Below are 19,332 nucleotides of genomic sequence, written 5' to 3'. Positions count from 1 at the left end.
TTAAACAATAATGGAGTTTAGGTACTCATATTCCCTGCATTTACACTTTTTCTTGTTCATAGTAACCTGCAGACAAAATGACGTATTTGCAGACTATAATTACAGTAGTAGATATTAAAAGTAATGTAACACCCATTTATAATAAATGCCTTAAACAAAAGATGAATAAAAATCCTTACCAAAACTACACAATGTCTGGGAGTAGTTAGGAAAACAACTTTATTAATATTATAGGGACCAAATATTTATATACAATCTAAATAAAGGTATTATTTAAGGTGCATGTCTCCTTGCTGGGTACATGTTCTCTTCCACCACAATGACACCACATAGGATGTCGTATCCAGTACGATTATGACTAAACACAAATAGTACCACGCATAATGGAAATAAAAGGGAAATAAGGAAGTTCTTCATTAAAGACCGAACTAGTGCTAGGAGGAACGTAAGGGGACGGCCAGGGTACAACAGAACCGTTTCTCTGGGGCGGCCTTCTACTGGAATAATAGCAGATGCTGTTACAACACGGAGACCAAGGAGTGCCTTCCCAGGTGTTGCACCACCTGTACGACCGACACTGCCACATAAACAAAATGCCTGAAACAGATAACATTTTGTTAATCTTAGAACTTAAAACAATACTAATGTTAAAAAAAAAATTTTGGTTGATAATTAAATTAAATTTACCTCAAAAATACAAACTAAAATCCTGTAAATAACTTCCAAAAATAAAATTTCAGAAGTCAACTCCATTGCATACTTGTAGTCGTCATAGTGTTCACTAAATTCGTAGAAATCAAATTTTTCCAAATCACTAGAAGTAAAAAGATTTAAGTCTTAGTATTGAGAGGACTGAAAATACTGTTTCATTAACATTAATTGGAATTTAATTTAATTATTGACTAGTATCATATGAATTACGCAAGGTTATAATATTAAAATGGAAGCTACTTTGTTCAATACATATGTTCAAAAGAACAGAAAAGAATTTCTTGCATGATATTCTTGTGTAATAGTATTATGTTTTGTTTAAGGTTTTTTTTTTTATATCATAAAGGTGGCAAATGAGCGAGAGGCCACTCACAATACACATTTTTCTTATGATTATTTTTGACAATTCTAATTGGATACTTACATCAACTCAAACATATCCACAGCTATGAATGTGACAATTAGTTTAAGAATGAACAATAAAATGAAATCAATAAACTCTGCCATCAATCTCTTGTAAAGAGGTGGTATTATATATTCATAGCCGCCATGCCTGGCTATAACTGAAAAAAAAAATAATATGATGAAACTATGCATTTACAAAACATAAAGAACTATATTTATTTATTATTTCTGATATATGTTCATTGTTTAGGTTTTGTTACCTTCAGCAGGTGTAAGATTTTCTACTGGATTTCGGTTTTCTATTACTGGCCTGAAATTTGGCATTTGAAATGGAAATTGTTGCCCCTGAAACTGGTAGTTATTGTTTAACAGAGGTACATTTGTTGGATTATTTTGGAAACCCTGAAAGGTCATCATGTAATAAGGGAAGCAGGAGGAAATGTTTTGGTACATCTGAGCTTGCTGAATCCACATATGAAGTGCCTGGAAATATGCTTCACGATCAGAAATTGCGACGGAGGAATCGGCTTCCGTTTTTGAATCATTATTTCCTCCTGATATTGCGTCATTGCTAACATTTGCATCACCATCGGACATTTTTAAATTTGTAGAAAAACACACATGAAATTTTGATTGTAATTTTTAACAAATTACACGTCAGTTTTATTATTTATTGACAAGTTTTTGCGATATATTCAGAACTGACATTGGGTGACATTCACAGGACAAAATTGACGTTTGTCATTATTGATTTATTGAGCTGACTTTTAATATCTTCGTTTAGAAACAATTAGCAATGTTTCAACACATTAACTTTTTAGTGGTTAATTAGCTGAAGAGCTGAGATTTTTTTGCGGTTTGTTTCGTATGTACAATATTTGCATGAAAGTCATTTTGAAAATCAAATTATTTTTTGTAAACGAAAATGAACACTGAGTATTTTGGTAGTAACAGGCAACATAAGCGGTTGAATTGTCAATTTAACATAAGTCATACAAAGTCATATGTCATTTCAACGAACTTGATAGATGCGTGCGCAATATTCCCTGGATTTTGTGGTGTGGACCACTTTTGTGTAAAGGATTGGAATCTTCAGTCGAAAGCGACTCGTACGGTTTATAGTTAATCTTTTATTACTTGTATTTATTGCTGTGAGTTTGTATTTTTCATATATAGAACGAAGAAATTACAAATCTAGTTATCCTCAGATTTATACGAATTGTTCGCTACAACGATTGTGACAGGACCAATCCGGTAATTCATTTTATTTTTACGCAAAGTGAATATGTTGTGTTCAAGATACTACTAGTGCCGAAGAAGTGGAAACTTCGTCTTTCCTCAAGTGATAACTGTAAGTAAAATCTTATCTTTTCGAAGGAAAAGTTGTGTATAATTTTACGGGCCTCTTATATTGACTTGCACGAAAATGTTTACGAAAAAAATCCACCGTTTCCAGGCCACAGTAATTTTATTCAGATAATACGTATCAGTAGAGTATTTATTTCAATGTCGGTTAGTTTGAAATTGAGGTAGTTACTAAGTTATTTATCTAGATATCTTGGCAACCTTGTTTAGTAAGTTCTTCAGTTGTTATAACTATGTAAGACTCATCAAAAATATTCTTAATATCTACTAAAATCTAGTCTTGAATAGTTTGTTCTTTTTAATCAGTTTAATATGTAATGTTTGTCACATGTTGTTTACTTATGTGTAGTGATAATATTATCTCTTCCACTCTTATAGTAAAAAGTTCATTGATACAGAAAAATTCATTGACACATGTTTATAAAGTAACTCCATTTATATTTATGACGGAAATAAATCTTATTTAAGCAGCTTAAGTAAACATTTCTTGTGTGAGCATTTACATAAGAGATAATGTTATATTTAATTTTTTATCAATTTATTTGTTGTACTCTTTTATTTATTATCCCCACTCACTATTGAGTCTTAGTTTTTGCTTTTGCTGAATAATAATTATAAAATTACCTAAATGTTTTTTTTTTAATTTTTACTAACTAAATACACATGATGCTAAATAAAATTGATAATGCCTTATTTTATCTTATGTTGTATATATTATCAAAAAAATCATATCATGTTCATATGATTATTCTAGGGCATAAACATAGGACTCCTTTAAATACTACTCTTCTCACTAAGATTCCATACCAAAAATGTTTGGTGACCGATGGCCTATGTAAATAATGAGTTCATTTTGTTATTTACAAAACCAAATTATCTTATATTAACTTGTAAGGAATAGATGACAAGTCTTAATATGCAATATAGATATTAGAATATAACACGCAAATGGCCATACATGATAGAGATCCCTTATCGCTCATACCTTCAACACCACAGGTTTTGGTAATTAAAAAAATAATAATATGCATTTAGGTAAAATCTATTTTGTGTCTTCCATTAAACAGTGTCTATTCTGTGATCAACATTATCATCATGACACAATTAAACAATGAATGTTAGTGAAGTGAAGTGTAGTGAAACCAAAGTAATGAACATTTTCCAAATAAGATATGACCTAAAAGTCTATGTTACCAGGTTATAAAATTAAAAAAAAATTATGACACAATATTTATTGTTTCTGATGCACACATTTTAAGAATTGTAAACTAATGGTAATTCATTTAACTATAGATCAGATAGACAAATTTATTATTCATCACCATCAGCTCAGTATACGTCCCCACCGAGGGGCTCAAAGCCTACCCTAAGTTAAGGGTGAGTAGGCCATAGTCAACCGAGCTGGTCAAGTGCGGGTTGGTTGACTTCACACATACCTTTGAATTTCTTCTCAGACATATGCAAGTTGCATCACGATGTTTTCCTTCACCGTAAGAATGTCGGATAAATGTACATATGTAAATCGGAAATCGAAAAACACATTGGTACATGGCGGGATTCGAACCCAGGACTGAGCCACCGATGCTCAAAACAAATATATTATTCAGTCATAACATATTTGTACAAGTCACAGTTTGTATTATACTGCTATTGTACTCTCATTTAGCTATTTTTCATTCAAATGTATATTATAATTTAAAAAGAGTTATTAATATTTACTAATATAATAAATGCAAATGTTATCTCCAGAACGGCTTAACGGATCTTGATGAAATTTGACATGGATGTAGATCATAGTGTGGTAGAACACATAGGCTACTTATTAAGTTTTTTTTTTTAATACCTCATTAACGAAGTCGCAGGCGACAGCTAATATAGTAGTAAATTGATTATGTTTGTCACTGATTGCTTTAACCTTTTTTATTTTACTTTTAAATTGAATTTTTTCTTACTATAGTTCTTATTTTTCTATAAAAATATCTTAAAAGAAGTGGTTTCTTTCTTTGTGATTGAAAGTAAAACTTTTGATGTCTATTAATTTTTTTCATAATTGGCCACCAATAACTTTCAAATGTGAAAACTTATATAACCGACAAATACTTTGTGTTGTAGGTTTTCAGAGAAAAAAAATTACCATTTGACTAGTTAATGGAATTTTTCGGAAAGCGAGTACGAGCGTAGAGCGGTGCGATCGCGCGTGACGTGCATCACAATGTGTCCTAACAATAGAAGCTTTTAACACACTATTTTAATGTTAACACAGAGCTTAACTTTATGCTGATATGAACTCGTAACCTTTTCTCTTGTAATATTACGGTAACGTGGAATTTTAGAAATTAGATGTTGTATTAAAGTGTAGTATAGCTTAGTAGTAAATTGAATTTTAATAGAACTAAAAATCTATGTTTTTTTAAGGGGACCCGACACCAAAAGAAAGGGGGACGCCGCAAAACCGCTCCCAGGGCGTCGGAAATGCTTAATATTCCTTGGTTATATCAGCGGCCCTTATAGTCACTATGCTTGTCAGGAATCTAAGTGTGACATCACTAAAAATAGGCTTATTAAAAAAGAGTCAACACAGCAACTGCATCAATGTCCTGCAATACCCGTGCATTTTGAATATTATTCAACGACTAGACTACTTCTGGTCTAAAAGTTCATATGAAAGGATGATACTTCGTACGTGTGAAGTTGATCATAATGCAGCCAGCTGTATATAAAAAGTAAAAAACAAAACTAGCCCCGACCGGCGACCTCGCCTGCGCTCGCACTGCTAATTAACCCGCCTGCCCAGACGATAGTCGTGTGTTAGGGCCTCTACACACTAAACCCTTAAAGTCAACATATTACCAAAAGCAGGTAAATGTAGATCTTATAGTTCTTTAATATCTATTTCTCATATTTAATGAGTAGAAAATAATTAAAGAATTATAAATAGTTTTGGATGTAAAATTATTTCCAAAACAACAAATGGTTACTTGTATGTACAAGTAACAATACAGCGACGTCATTTGAATTTGCCGTACGAGACTTTAAGTGTGAGTACAAAGAGATTGCTAAATCAGTGATATAATTTTGAGTGGATGTTTGAGGCAGTGTGAATAATTTTCTGTTTGAATGTGCAATTCCCTTTATCCCTATTCAAGTGCAAAATACCTGACGGCAGTCGCGTAGTCGAGTTTTCGCTAGCTCCGAATTCCAGGCTTTGATCGCAAAAATCTGCTAACGCACAGATTTCATTAAGGGAATTTCTAATAAACGGAAAGTTAGTTACATTCAATATTGCAAAATACATACATATTTGGCAGTTGTCTATGATTTCTAAGTGGTCCTTTTTTTGTATAATTGTATTACTAAAATAACACTAAAGAGGACTACATTACAACTCTGGGTTCCTTAGTAAAACTATAAAATGTGTAGCCATTGAATACGACCAACAACTAACATTTTATTTCTTTTAGACTTTTATGTTATACTTGATTTATATGACAAGTTTCTTCTTATTGAGTAGATTTATGTCAGAGATCTATTAAGTCGAATGCGATGTTACGATGACCTCTTGTAAGTCGAAGCGCGGTGCGGCGGGGTAATGGGGGGAGCTCGATCCGGCGTACATTTCTCGGAAGATCTCATCTCCTTCTCATTGGTAGTACGCTGACTCACGCGGAATTCCATTAACTAAGGCCACTCGCATACTTTAAGCTTACTTAAGAGTTTTACTACATTTGTTACATGTCAGCAAAGTATAACTTGCAGGAATTTTAAATGAAAAAGCATCTAACATTCTGAAATACAAACACGAATCAAACCTCTGTAATTTTGTCGCCCTTATCTTGCATACTATGTTTTGCATTCATTGTGTTAGTTGTGAGTCGAAGCAAAATATAACACAAGTGAAGTGGTGATAAACAAAAATCAATATTTATTTTAAAAAATACAGCACGTTTAAAATTGTAGTGACAGCTTGACTGTTTTGTTGATGCAAAGATGTTGGCGGCTGCCAACAACTCATTCATCATTTACAAATTGCTCTTCTATTTAAATGTAGTTTCCCAATTTTTTCAGCTCAAGTATTATGAAAAACAGTTCTTTCTTTATTTCTTGCAATAAAAGTACTTGTATATGCATAAACATTTTAAAGTTACAAGTAAATATGTATAAATCAGATCAAAGAGTATATAATTTAAACGTTGTTTTGCACAAATTATTCAAACTTTCGTGAGGCATTATACTAAACTGATATATAAATACGGCTAAACACTCACGTATATACGTCAATGAGCGACGGGCCGCGTCCGCGAAATAATACCAGTACCACTCATCCTGATGAAGGGCCCCCGATGGGCTCGAAACTAGTCGGTGCCGCTACCGGACGAATATACGTGAGTGTTTAGCCGTGTTTATATATCAGTTGTTTTGCACAATTGCTAAAAGATTGCACTTCAATCGTTTGTTATCACATCGTAGCAATAATGAACACAAATAACTTGAGGATTATCTTATCTATAGATATTTGCGTTTTATTTTCGCTAACAAATTGTTATCAAGTGATGTTTGTTCCTTCAACACGACTACACGACGGCTCGTCAGTGTTATCTTCGTTAGATCGGCGTCGGTGTGGCGAGACCTTATCGAGTTTAGTCCGGTGGTGTGAGGTGGTCATTCTGACTACAACGTCTCGTTATTCCGGCTGTCAATTAATCTTGTTTATGGTCTGTCTATGGTATTGTATGTGTCAATCCAAACGCTTTGGTTGACATATATGGTACTTGTTAAGAGACAAACTAACAATTCAATTAATTACCAATAATTCTGTCTAAATTATGAGTAAGACGCAACAGTAGTGGACAAAGCAAGCCAAAGAGAAGCCTTCATGTTTTATCTATGATTCCCAATTCATTTCAGATTATTCGATATGATAAATAATTTCTTCCAACCTTATAAGTCGGGTTGTCTTAAGTTCATCCTTATGATGTTATTTTCAATACCAAAGACTATCATTAATATCTGTACCTACATATGTTCAGCCTATGACGCGTATAAGAAATGTGTTTTTAATAGGTTTTTAATAGAATCATTAATTCAACCTTAATTGCTATACTTTGGAACGTCAGAACTTTATTGTTTTTTAATTCTACCCTACATATAATTCACATTAAAAAGGGTTATCAGTTTTTTTTTAATTAAACAGCTGTGTCCAAATCTGGAAACTTGGAACTAATCTTCCGAAGTAAGTACCCTAGTCGGAAACTAAATCACTAAGCGGAAGAATTAATATACGTTCTGATTTTTTTTTAACAAATTATAGTAGGTTACATATTCGTTTTCCTGATTTCATTAATTCTCATATTTGTATTTCATGTCATGTTTTGTTGAGACGATCAGGAAAGTGATTCTATCTTAAAGGCAACGCCTTACGATGGGTGCTATTCAACCGATCGCTCGGTCATTTCCCACGGGCTAACTTGCAAACGAGATAAGGGAATAACACCTGTCCACCATGCTATTAAGGATTAGATTGCCTTACGTTTGTCACGCCAATCCCAGTGCCCCATTGGTACCGGTCACAACAATAATTGGTTCCGCTTTATTTGCCAGTCCATACCGATAACAAGGTTATGTCATCTTGAAAAAAAATTACACGCAATTTTGTCCCGTATCTCCTGTTCTGAAGGATCATCTTTCTGCGTATGGATACAGATGAGCCTCTGGTATTTGATGACGTAAGCGATAATTTTATAGTACAAGAAGGTGATAATTCCTGTTTGCACTTAATAAAGTGCAATAAATGAATGTTAATTAATACAAATAACCAGTTTAATTGCTAAAAGCACTTATATTAAGTGTTTTATAGAGCGAAAATTACACTAGAGCTATAAGTAACTAGCTGTCGCCCGCGACTCCGTCTGTGTGGAATGAAAAAAAAAAACTTAATTAGTTTCCGGCAATTATTCGAATTTTTCTCACCTTTTAAATCTTCCCTAGACTTACACGAACATTTCAAGACCAATATAAGATAAATCCGTTTAACCGTTCTCGAGTTAGCGAGACTAACGAACAGCAATTGATTTTGAAATATCATATATACTCGTATAATGGATTATTAAAATGTAAGATTAACAGTGTTTGAAACAGGTCGGAATATTACTATGGAAAGAGAAGGGCATTTTAAAACTTTGTGAATAAATAAATTTAAAATTCAAAGCTATACGCTAGTCATGTTGCAGTTTTATTCAAAATTCTTCCTTTTAATTGAGTTGTTTTTGCCATTCATGCCTATAATTATTTATTGAGTAGGATAAAATAATAATAATCAATTTTCCCTGTAATTACATGAATATTTAAAGAAACAGCGCTAAATTTAATTTATACATAACTTTTCTAGAAGGCTGCAAACAAACAAAAGCGGTCTACAGACTAGAATATGTAAGAATCACTTCTTTTTTTTTTGCTTGCAAAATTTAATGGCATTGCAACTCATTTTTCTAGCAACGGCTCAGCAAGGATACGATATTTTTCTAATTTTTCTTTCGGCATGTCATGTGTTCTGTCTCTTCTATCGTGTTTTTTGTTCAACATAATCTTAAATACCAACTATTAAAATGAATCTTTCCTTTACATACTGTATGGACTATAAAGTTAGTTTAATATCACGGTATAACGTTCGCGCGCATCCTCTAACATCTCTGAAGACGCTTTGCGTCGACTGAGTTAAATGAGTCATAAAACTACATCGTAAAAATAGTGGGTGGTCACTTTATGTACGAAGACTAAGGCGAGAGACAAGATTTAGAATTAAAATATTATACTACACCTTTTAATGATACCAAACTTGCAAATATATCATCTTAATAAATACCTTAAAAGTGTTAATTTGTAGACAAAATGACCACGAAATTATTAAAATTAACATTTTAAACTGTTTGGACTTTCTTAAGTCTATGGCAGATCAACAACACATTAAGAATATCCGACACTGTGCCGGTGTATTGACGCAACACTAGCCTTATTAAAATGGCAAAGTTTATCCCCTCACTAATCAATCCGACACTTGACTTGGTAACGAAAACGCGCCATTCGCTCCAAAGAATTCTAACTAATAATGTCTAAAAATAGATCAGAACAGAAATCATAAGTCCATTCAGATTTTGTCTAGTTGATCTATTCTATCTAGTAGGACTCAAATTTTTCATTCAAGAATAGCGAACATCACCTGGTAATAAGTTCAAAATATCGATGTAATTGTTATTTTTATCAGAGCTAGTTTCAATGATTATAATTGCTGATATAGTCATAGATATATATAGATAATATTGTATACAGGATGGTTTTTGTAGGGGAGTATCTGCGTCCCCCAGATCATTAGTATTGCATAAGCGATTGTTTCCGTTCCGTCTCCGCTCTTCTATCGTGTCCTACAAATGTTCTACTAAACAATGTCGACTAATGATTTGTATCTAATCCATAGCATTTTTGCGTGAGTTTCAAACAGCAGATATCGCATGACTATGAAATGAAACAACATGTTAGTGAAGTCACATGTTTGTGATGTCACTATCACTAACACGGTGTTTTTTCATAATGCTTTTAAAAATCAATAGATTTTCTTAGTACCCGGCACTTCGGATGAAGATGACCTAGTGGTTGTGAACATAGACGCAAACGAATCAATGTTGATATTCGATCGCTGTTGTTATCGTTCTTTGTGAAAACGCTTTCATGTGTAACGGTATTACGATAAAGCCGTCGACTATAAATATAATATAGGGTGGAGTACGCAAGGAATGCGCCGCCAGCCGAAAACAGATAGTGCGCTGTGGACGTGGAGTGACGTCACACTATCGGAGGTTTGTGACTAAAAGCTATGGTAAAATGAGCAAACCTGAGTTCCGTTACCTTACCTTTAGGTAGCTTTAAGTAAATCTGCTTATATGCAGAGAAAATGAAAAGTGTTAAGTTTCTATTGAATATTTTTTTGTCATTTCACTTTTTCAGTTAAACTTTAAAATGATCGTCGAAACTTCTTATTATATTTGGAATAGTTAACTTAAAATACTCTTATTCTACATTAAGTCACCCCAGGGCACTGGTTGCTAATATTTGGCACATGATAAATTTTTGTGCGAATTCTCATTTGACTACGATACATCATTGGAACCCCTCTGTTTTTGTCTATGAAAATTTATTCGTTATTTCGAGGAAACGACGTATTTTATTATGACAGCGGGCCAGTTCGCTTGAAACCTTTTATTATTCATCCGCCGCCGGCGGCGCCGTGACTGTTTACTGACGTAGCAACAGTCTGTCACCTTTCAATTTTTTAGTCTTTTCATCTTCGGTAGACATCGAATGTTACGATAGAAGATGGTCGTGTAAATTTTGTTTCAGTAATCTTTGAATGGCAGACATAATCTTCTATAATAAGACATGGAATAGGCGTGTCTCCTAAAAGATGGACGAATAATAGTCTATTAAATACCAATAATCTAGTGAAGATGAAATTCTGCGATCCAGGAAGTAAGCATTACAAATAGCAGATATTTATCGTACTGGCTAAAAAGGGCCAATGTGCAAATTGATAACTTTTCAGGATTGGACAGTCCACTTCTAGTTTCAACAACGAAACATAATTTATGGATAAAATTTGTTTTTATTCAATGCTTAAAATATTTCGATTAAAATGGCAGATATGAATAAACTGAATTTAAATTGTTATTGCTAGTTGTTAATTTATACAATAATGACATCGACCTAGTTAAAGTTTGTTGACACGTTTCAGATATTAATAATGCATTTTTGGTAATGATCGATCTAATCTATTTTATATGAATATCACGTAACGTATTTGGCTCTTATAAGCGTCATTGGTTTTGTAATCATTTTTAAAAGCGACTTTGTGTTATATAGGAGTCGTCTATTAATTTTAGATTGTTTTTATTTTTTAGTTACTTTTTTTTTATAAATCATACGGTGGCAAACGAGCGAGCGGCCACCTGTAATCGCTGAAATAGCAAAGTGACCGTTGCCCATAGACATACGCAATTGCACATGCGTTGCCTACCTTAATCGACGGAGGAGAGGATGCACAGAAAGAAAATATCCCTTCCCATGCATCCTCTCATCCGGAAAGTCCACTTCCACTTCCCATCCTTTTCTTATAAGGAAAAGGGTGAAGTGAGAAAGTGGACTAAATTAGGCCTCCAGGACGCACACTCATCAGACGAAAGGCGGAATTGCTTCCACTTCACGCCTGTTTTCTGTGTGGTCATGGTATTTCACCGGGCGAGCCGGGCCGATTCGTGCGAAGATGTTAAAGCAGGCTCTACCACTGTTAAACTACTTTTTGACTACCTCTGGTAATATGTAGTGAGGCTTCACCCTAGCCCTAACCGATATACTATATTATATACGTATTTTTTTTTGATTTTTAAACAACGTTTTTAACGTGATATTTTAGACTCATCCACCACGTGATGTTTCGTGAATTTTTTTCGGATCCCATACTGGGTCGGCCCGTGTCCACCCCGGCCCCTCCCGGATTACAACCGGCATCTCGAAATATCTATTTTATTTATACTCGTCATTATTTCTGTCCATACTTACGCACACGTTCTCACAAATTATATACACGAAAGCATTTTAATACTATCTAAATATAATCATCCGGCTGGCGCTACGTTCACGCTACAACTATTTATTTTTTCTATCGCACGCAGACTGGCTGGGAATTGTAGGATATTTAGAATACGATAAATCATCTCCGCCTACATCCATCCGTTATTGATGATGGACTCGACGCGATCTCAAGTGAAAACCGATCGCGCTCTTTACACGGTGACCATATTCGTGTTTACTTTGGGATATGTTTAATGAAATTGCACCAACTCTATAGTTATTTCGTAGGACATTGTTAAAGTCAACACAACTATATCGCTGATGACAACGATAAAGCTAGAGTTTTAGAGTTAAACAATTTATTTTGCCAGTTCTATTTTTTCTATTATTTTTAATGTATAAATAAATATTTTACAATAAAAACTGTTCAGTATAGAATATTAATGTCTCCAAGTTCTTTGACCGTAGAAAGTTTTTCTTTTGATCCGAGGTGAAAGCTTTCGTAGTCCCTGTAAGCCGTGATTCTCTTAAGAGCTTTTCTCTGAATTCCGACAAAGGTTAATGTATAAATAAGTTTCAACTTTATATTATTACTTGAGAAATAAGTAATATATAAACGAATTTTGAGTTTTTATATTTAACAAGTTACGTAAATAAATTGTTACTTGTTGAATAGGACAGGATTTAGTGCATAGGAATTGAATGTTTTTTATGCCTATAAGATGGTCTTTCGATCTGGACTAAGTACAACTAGTTGACTGGATAAAGACAACAAATGGCCCTTGTTGTCTTGCACGTGCATGTTCATTGTTCCTTCACTTAAGTAAAAATGTTGCCATATGATATTGTTTGATAGCTTTTGAGGAGAATATTCAATGAATTCTGGCTAAAAACAAATGTAACTGAGGTGCTGAATACAAGAGTAACATTTTAATTTTGAACAGAAAGGTTAGAAGCCTTTTTAATCAAGTCGAATTATTTATTTTTGGTACCAGACTAATGCTTCAGCTTAATTACCGAAAGTAGTTATAACTTTATTTTACTCTCAAGACCCGCTGTATTTTCCAATTAGTGCGAGCCAGATTAAGTTTTATGATTTGCGCACCTATTCCAAGCACGAGTTTTTAGTTATTTAAATGGAATGTTTCTAATAGGATTTTCAAAGTTGAATTAAATGATGTCAAACACAATAGCTTTATTAAAATAATAAGTAAAGTATAAAATATTAAATTGCAATGCAATCATAATATTCAAATTGTTTTTATGTAGCATTTAAAACTAAATTACTTTGTCTATCGTAATATGCGTGGAAGCTCTCTAAACTTAATGACTTTTAAGACATTTTTACGAGGTTTAGAACTTTAAAATTTAACCGTACTCTTTATAGGCAATCAAAATAAATGCAGCTGTTTAATTGTTTCTGTCTCAATCTAGAAAGCGTTTTCGTAGACTAGAACGTAAAGTAAATTAAAAAAAAACTAGAGATGTGGATTCTCATATGAATGAAATACCATTCACATCAGCTCACTATACGTCCCCACTGAAGGTGTTCGGAGCCTACCCTAAGTTAAAAAACCCAGGTCCTGCAGATTACAAGTCAAGTACTTAACCACTGAACCACTGACGCTCCAGCTTAATAATTAATTAATTGTGCCGTTTACTTGCATGATGATTACAGAGTTGTGTTGTTAAAAATCAGTAACCCAAATCAGAAGCGTGACTTGTTGATGCAAAGTTATTCAAAGCCCCTTTAAGTTATATGCTGATAGGATTGTATGCATCGTTAGGTATACTTCCAAGTGACTGTTGATTTCGTAGTTAGGGTAACAATAGTTTAGAAAATGCAGGATAATATCATGTCTTTTTTAACACGTTGGTTTCCTTTACCTAACATCCATGCATCTTGTTATCTATAATATATGGTCTGTTGTTAAAATCGGCTCTTCCAACAATATGGTACAAAATAAGGGTCGACGTTTGATTTATTCGAAAATTATAAATATGCAAATCCCTAGTTGTAAAAGTTCCAATAATTATAAAAAATTCTAATTCTCTCTGACTAATTTCACTAGAAATGTTTTTCTTAACTCTATTAATTTGCATTTCAAAGAAAATGTCACTAGTCCACTGGATACTTCTCTTTAATAATGAACAATGAATTTCTTTGACTTCTTTCATTGTTAAATACCAGCTTTTATGAATGGTGTTTCGAATTTAATGTTCTTATAAAAGTTTAATATTATTCAAAATGCCGTATTACAATTCCGGGCTGGCATCGGAAGATGCTTTTGTCCGTGCGACTCTACATTGCCTTTAGTTCGGGCGGACGATGCGAGGCGAAGTGAGGCGAAGCTATAGCATGCGTAACGAAGCGGCCCTCTTTGTAATGCATGGCCGGTTCGAATCCGTGTTGCTCGTTAGGTCTTTCCGGCCCCGTGCTGCCTATTCAACTAGAATTTTTACATCTCAGCCTATTCAATAAGCTTATAATGTTATTCACTTATTTCATTGTCTACTAAATGTAACGTCACACTTTAGTGCTGTAACGAATGTAAAATTATGTTGTATTGTTGCCATTTTCTGTTATTACTTGTCACCTTTCTTTTTTTAGGTACAGTATGATTTCTATTCGTTTAATATGTAATTAACGGTGTTTATTTGTTTCTCGAAAGATCAAAAGTTTAAGCAGAATTTCGATTTTACCAAACATTTCCTTTTCGGTTTTCGGCTTACGTAAACTGTCGCTATTTTCCTAATGAATTTAAATTTCGTACGGATCGAGACGTTTTATGGTTTCTTAGTCCTAAAATAGCACGAAATGGTTTTTTTAATCAAGATTGAGGGATAAGTAATGGTTTCTATTTTTGGCGATATGAGATTGTTGTATATTTTAAGGCTGTATTTTTGATAAGATATTTAAATTTCAACTTATAGAAGTCGTTTTTATAAGGTTTTATGTCGAAAACTTAATTAATTTCTGTAGTTAGCAATTAATTGCCATATCAAAGAAACTTCAGGTATTCAAAAGACTTATATTACCTATGATATAAAAATATAAATAACTTAGGCATTTATTTAAAACTAGCTGTCGCCTGCGACTACGTCCGTGTGGATATATAAAAAACTTAATTAGTGTAGCCTATGTGTTCTTTCAGACCATATTCTATACGTATGCCAAATTTATTCGAGATCTGTTTAGCCGTTCTAGAGATATCTTCAAACACCCATACATCCATCCACATCACATCCATCTAAATATTCGCATTTATAATATTAGTAAGTTAAATAAAAAGCGGCTCTTCAAGGCATAAATTCGAAAAAACAAAATGAATTAATAGTATCCTATGTCCATCTCCTGGCTCTAAGCTACCGCCTCACGAATTTTCAGCCATATCGGTAAAGCCGTTCTTGAGTTATAAATAGTGTACTTTCTTTTATATATAGATAGATTGCTGACAATATTAGATATTTCGACACTAATTCTCAACATAATAAATAATAATCTTTTATTATATCTCAGCTAAATATAATAGGCGGTACCAAAGTTGGCAGCGGTGTCGAATCTACATCGGCTGCGTATCATGGATTCTACAAAGCTCTCCATAAATACACCGGATCTATACAATTACGCAAACGGCATGTAAACAGTTGGATAGATAACGTCTGTTTTATTAGGCGAACGCCTCATCGCTTTACCCGCCTTAATGCTTGTTCGGGATTTACGCGTTGGGATTTCTTTGAAATCCTCTGACGGATAATAAAACTAGTCGATATGTGCAATACACACGGTCGAAGTTAATCGTTAAATAGATAAAAGAATGAAAAGTTGGCACAGCTGAAGGAAATGATCACTGATACAAATAACTATATCGAAGTCAATCATTAAATCGATGTCATCATCATCATCATAATCATCCTGAATTTGTCCACTGCTGGACGTAGGCCTCCCCCATCGATTGTCCCCTGTCGATGTAAATCTTATCGCTGTTAATTTAACTGATTTATTTGAACGATTCATATTTGCAACACATTAATGTTAAATTCTCGACTTACCGAAGGGATGGAGAAGATTAGCCCGGGACAAGGAACTGTGGAACGGCCTAGGGGAGGTCTATTTCGAAGGACATCCTGCCAAAGCAGCTGGAAGCTGAAAACAAATCTACAAATTCAATTTTTTTCAGTTAAAAAAAAATAGTTTGTTTATGGTAAAAAAAAAATTTGGTCAGCGAATAAAGGCTTATCTTATCTTATCTAATGTTAAATTCTACTTTCATAGTTCAAACTCTAAGGGAACAAAAGTTTTTATTTGTTGAATGTTTATTATGCGATTTTTTACTATTATATTATGTTGCTGCATTTTTAATACAACTACATTTTTAGTTATTTTATCTTTTCATCTGTATTCATTCCGCGATGCATTGTTATGTAATTTAACTTTTTTTTTTCAAATTTCAAAAGGTTCGATCAATTGGCATTTTTTGGAGCCATTGTTTGAGTTACATACAGTTGTACGGTGAAATTTTTTGAATGTAAGTTTTATAAATTCTTTATCCATGCCTGAATGTTGGCTATCCTTGTAAATGTACAATATTTTATTTTATTCAATACTTATTTAATTTGTAGTAAATGAATGCTATATACGTATGCATTATATACATGAAAGCATTTATAAAAAGGTAAAAGATTGGAAAAATTATTGCGTTACGTTACTTGTTAACAAATTGAAAACCACCAACGTAGGCCATGTTGCTGGCACCGAGGCACCAGCTTGTGTTAACTCGGCCGAAGTCAGTCAACATTAATAAAGGAATTTAAATAAGTTCTAATCAAGGTATCTATAAAGATCTATCTATCGATAACGATCGATCACGAGAGATATTTTAAGGCACTGTCTTTTGCGTATCACATTCCAGAAATAATATTCGCGTGCTAAAACCGAATGCAATGAATCGGCCTCCATTTACATGTCGATATGAATTGTCGGCCATTTGTTTTGTTGTATCAATAGCGATACGATAAGTTTATCTGAGTACCCACTCGATGTACTATACATTACGCGATACCTTTTGTCAACGATTTGTATTCGGATGGACGTTGCTAGGCACCTATATAACACATTCCTTGGATCGCTTGGTAAGTTTATTTTAATGCAAAATCATAGCATGCTACATGTTAACTGTTCCCGTAGATTTGATGACATTTTCCTGTAAAAACAACACTAAACGGTGATTTAAAATCAATTTAATGTACTTTTGCGTCCGTTATGATCTTAGCTTTTACATTTCTTGCAGCTTAAAAGCTTTACGTGTTAAATGATATAAATATTTATATTATGTATTTTTATTTTAATTAAATTTACTGTGTAAATCTTTTTTTTTAGTTCTTTCACTTAAATACATGTCTTTTAATAAAGAAATAGGAAAATTCTTTAATAAAGTGCTGATTTACTTGCTTATCAATATATCACGGTTTTTTGTGATGTCAACATGCTTCCAGTTGAAATATCCCATCTTCAGATGAAGTCTTCGTCTTGGACAATGATACGTCTCATCTCGTCGAATGCAGTCATTTGTCGGTCGTGACGCGCGTGAAAACACTACTATTTGTATGAATTATTCAAACCAGTCTCGCATGGAATGCGTCTTATAATATATGACGCAAGGTTATCATGTGCAAAATCTTCATATAATTTTAATTGAGATATTTTATTTAATTTACAATCAATTTCTACGTAAAAACTATTACAGTTTTGTCGGGTTTTACATATTTACTCTCAAGCTATCTTTTTGTTTGAAAAAATAAAATAGCAAGTGTTAACTTAGCAGGTAAGTAATGGTTCTAAGTAATAGGAATCTTAAAAGTAAAGTTTCTCTAAAGATCTACTCTTTTGAAATGTGGTTATAAAAGCTTAGTACTTTATTCATAATTCTTATGAAGTTAAATTCAAATTATATACTTTATATGAAAGGTTCAAACAATTGAACTCGTGAAGTATCGATCCACGTTCACGTTACTTTAAAAATAACTTGCCCCGTACAGGCGCTGGCTATTTCGCAACTTATAAACATTCAGTTGTCTATTTCTATATTCGATTAGAAAATAAAATAAAAGTGTCATCGTCATCATCCTGCATTTTACCCTACGCAGGGTCTACATAATAGATAAATTTTCATCCTATTCATCATTAATACATTGCCAATTTTTACTACAGGTTTGTAAATGTTCTCTTCATATTTCTATATCTGTGGTTTCAATCCTTATCAAATATTTTTTTCTTTATATGACCTCGACAATAAAATAGTCTTATACGTGATCGTTGTACGGATGTCACATTTATTTGGCTTCCGCCTTTCCTTTGTGCTTGGGCCCGGACTGAATTTTATATAAAGGATGGAATAAAATTTGATATTCTATCAACAACGTTATTTATAAGTAATTCGGTAAATTACGACTATTGTGACGTAAATAAAATGGTCAAAAAAGGCTTCCTAATGAAATAAAAGAACCATTAATTTTGGTGCTTAATTTGTGCATCAAAACCCTTATTTGATCTTTTTTTCCTAAATTATTCCAATTTCAATAAATAAGCATAGCCAGCCTATGCAAAATAAAACTATATTAGGTTCATATTTCACAATACACGTGTCAAGTGTATACAATAGTACAATTATGAATGTAAATATATAATAGTTGCGCAGTATCACTGTGGTGACAGTTATGCAGCGGGTTCGATTACAGGGCGTCACTGCGGGCGTCATAGCGCGTGCGAGGTTCTGTTAACGAGCGGTGTTTGTTTACAAACTTCCTTGAATTGAGTGGCCCTAACCTCTGATGTCCACGGAAACGTGTTTCACTCGGTTGTAAATGCCATTGACATCTGAGGTTATTGACTGATTTATATAACCAGTGGCGAATGACGAATAGTCGAGGAGTTAAATGATTGTTCGAATGGACTAGGTAGACGTTTCTGTTGCATTTAATAATCTCAACGTGTCCTAAATCGTACTAATATTATAAATGCGAATGTTTGGATAGATGGATGTTTGAAGGTATCACCACAATCGTTTAGTGGATCTTGATGAAAGTTGGTAAAGATGTAGAACATAGTCTGGAAGAACACATAGGCTATTAAGTCTTTTTAGTTCCTCGCGGACGGAGTCGCAGGCGACAACTACTTTTAGTATGACTCTATATGGCATGTAAGAATATGGAAAAAAAGTTTGTCTGATTTGAACT

At 33.4% G+C, this 19,332-nt stretch overlaps 2 protein-coding genes across 4 annotated transcripts in view; one reads left to right on the top strand and one right to left on the bottom strand.

Moving 5' to 3' along the window:
* Nucleotides 1-6: 6 nt before the first annotated feature.
* Nucleotides 7-1,853, bottom strand: LOC106124565 (protein FAM8A1). The gene is made up of 4 exons (XM_013321366.1): nucleotides 1,377-1,853; nucleotides 1,136-1,274; nucleotides 688-814; nucleotides 7-597 (listed from the first exon to the last, which is right to left on the bottom strand). The coding sequence occupies exons 1-4, from the start codon at nucleotides 1,711-1,713 to the stop codon at nucleotides 274-276; spliced, it is 927 nt and encodes a 308-aa protein (XP_013176820.1). The 5' UTR covers nucleotides 1,714-1,853; the 3' UTR covers nucleotides 7-273.
* A 264-nt stretch (nucleotides 1,854-2,117) lies between these two features.
* Nucleotides 2,118-19,332, top strand: part of krz (beta-arrestin protein kurtz) — a 48,834-nt gene continuing 31,619 nt past the window's right edge. For all 3 annotated transcript variants that reach the window (XM_013321365.1, XM_013321363.1, XM_013321364.1), the window contains exon 1: nucleotides 2,118-2,467. The gene's annotated coding sequence lies outside the window, so the exon portion shown is untranslated. The remainder of the gene's footprint in view (nucleotides 2,468-19,332) is intronic.

The sequence above is a fragment of the Papilio xuthus genome, unplaced genomic scaffold, assembly GCF_000836235.2.
Source record: "Papilio xuthus unplaced genomic scaffold, Pxut_1.1 DF825946.1, whole genome shotgun sequence".
Classification (NCBI taxonomy): Eukaryota; Metazoa; Arthropoda; class Insecta; order Lepidoptera; family Papilionidae; genus Papilio; species Papilio xuthus.
The sequence above is the reverse complement of the archived record's forward strand: the minus strand, read 5'-3'. Positions and strand labels throughout refer to the sequence as shown.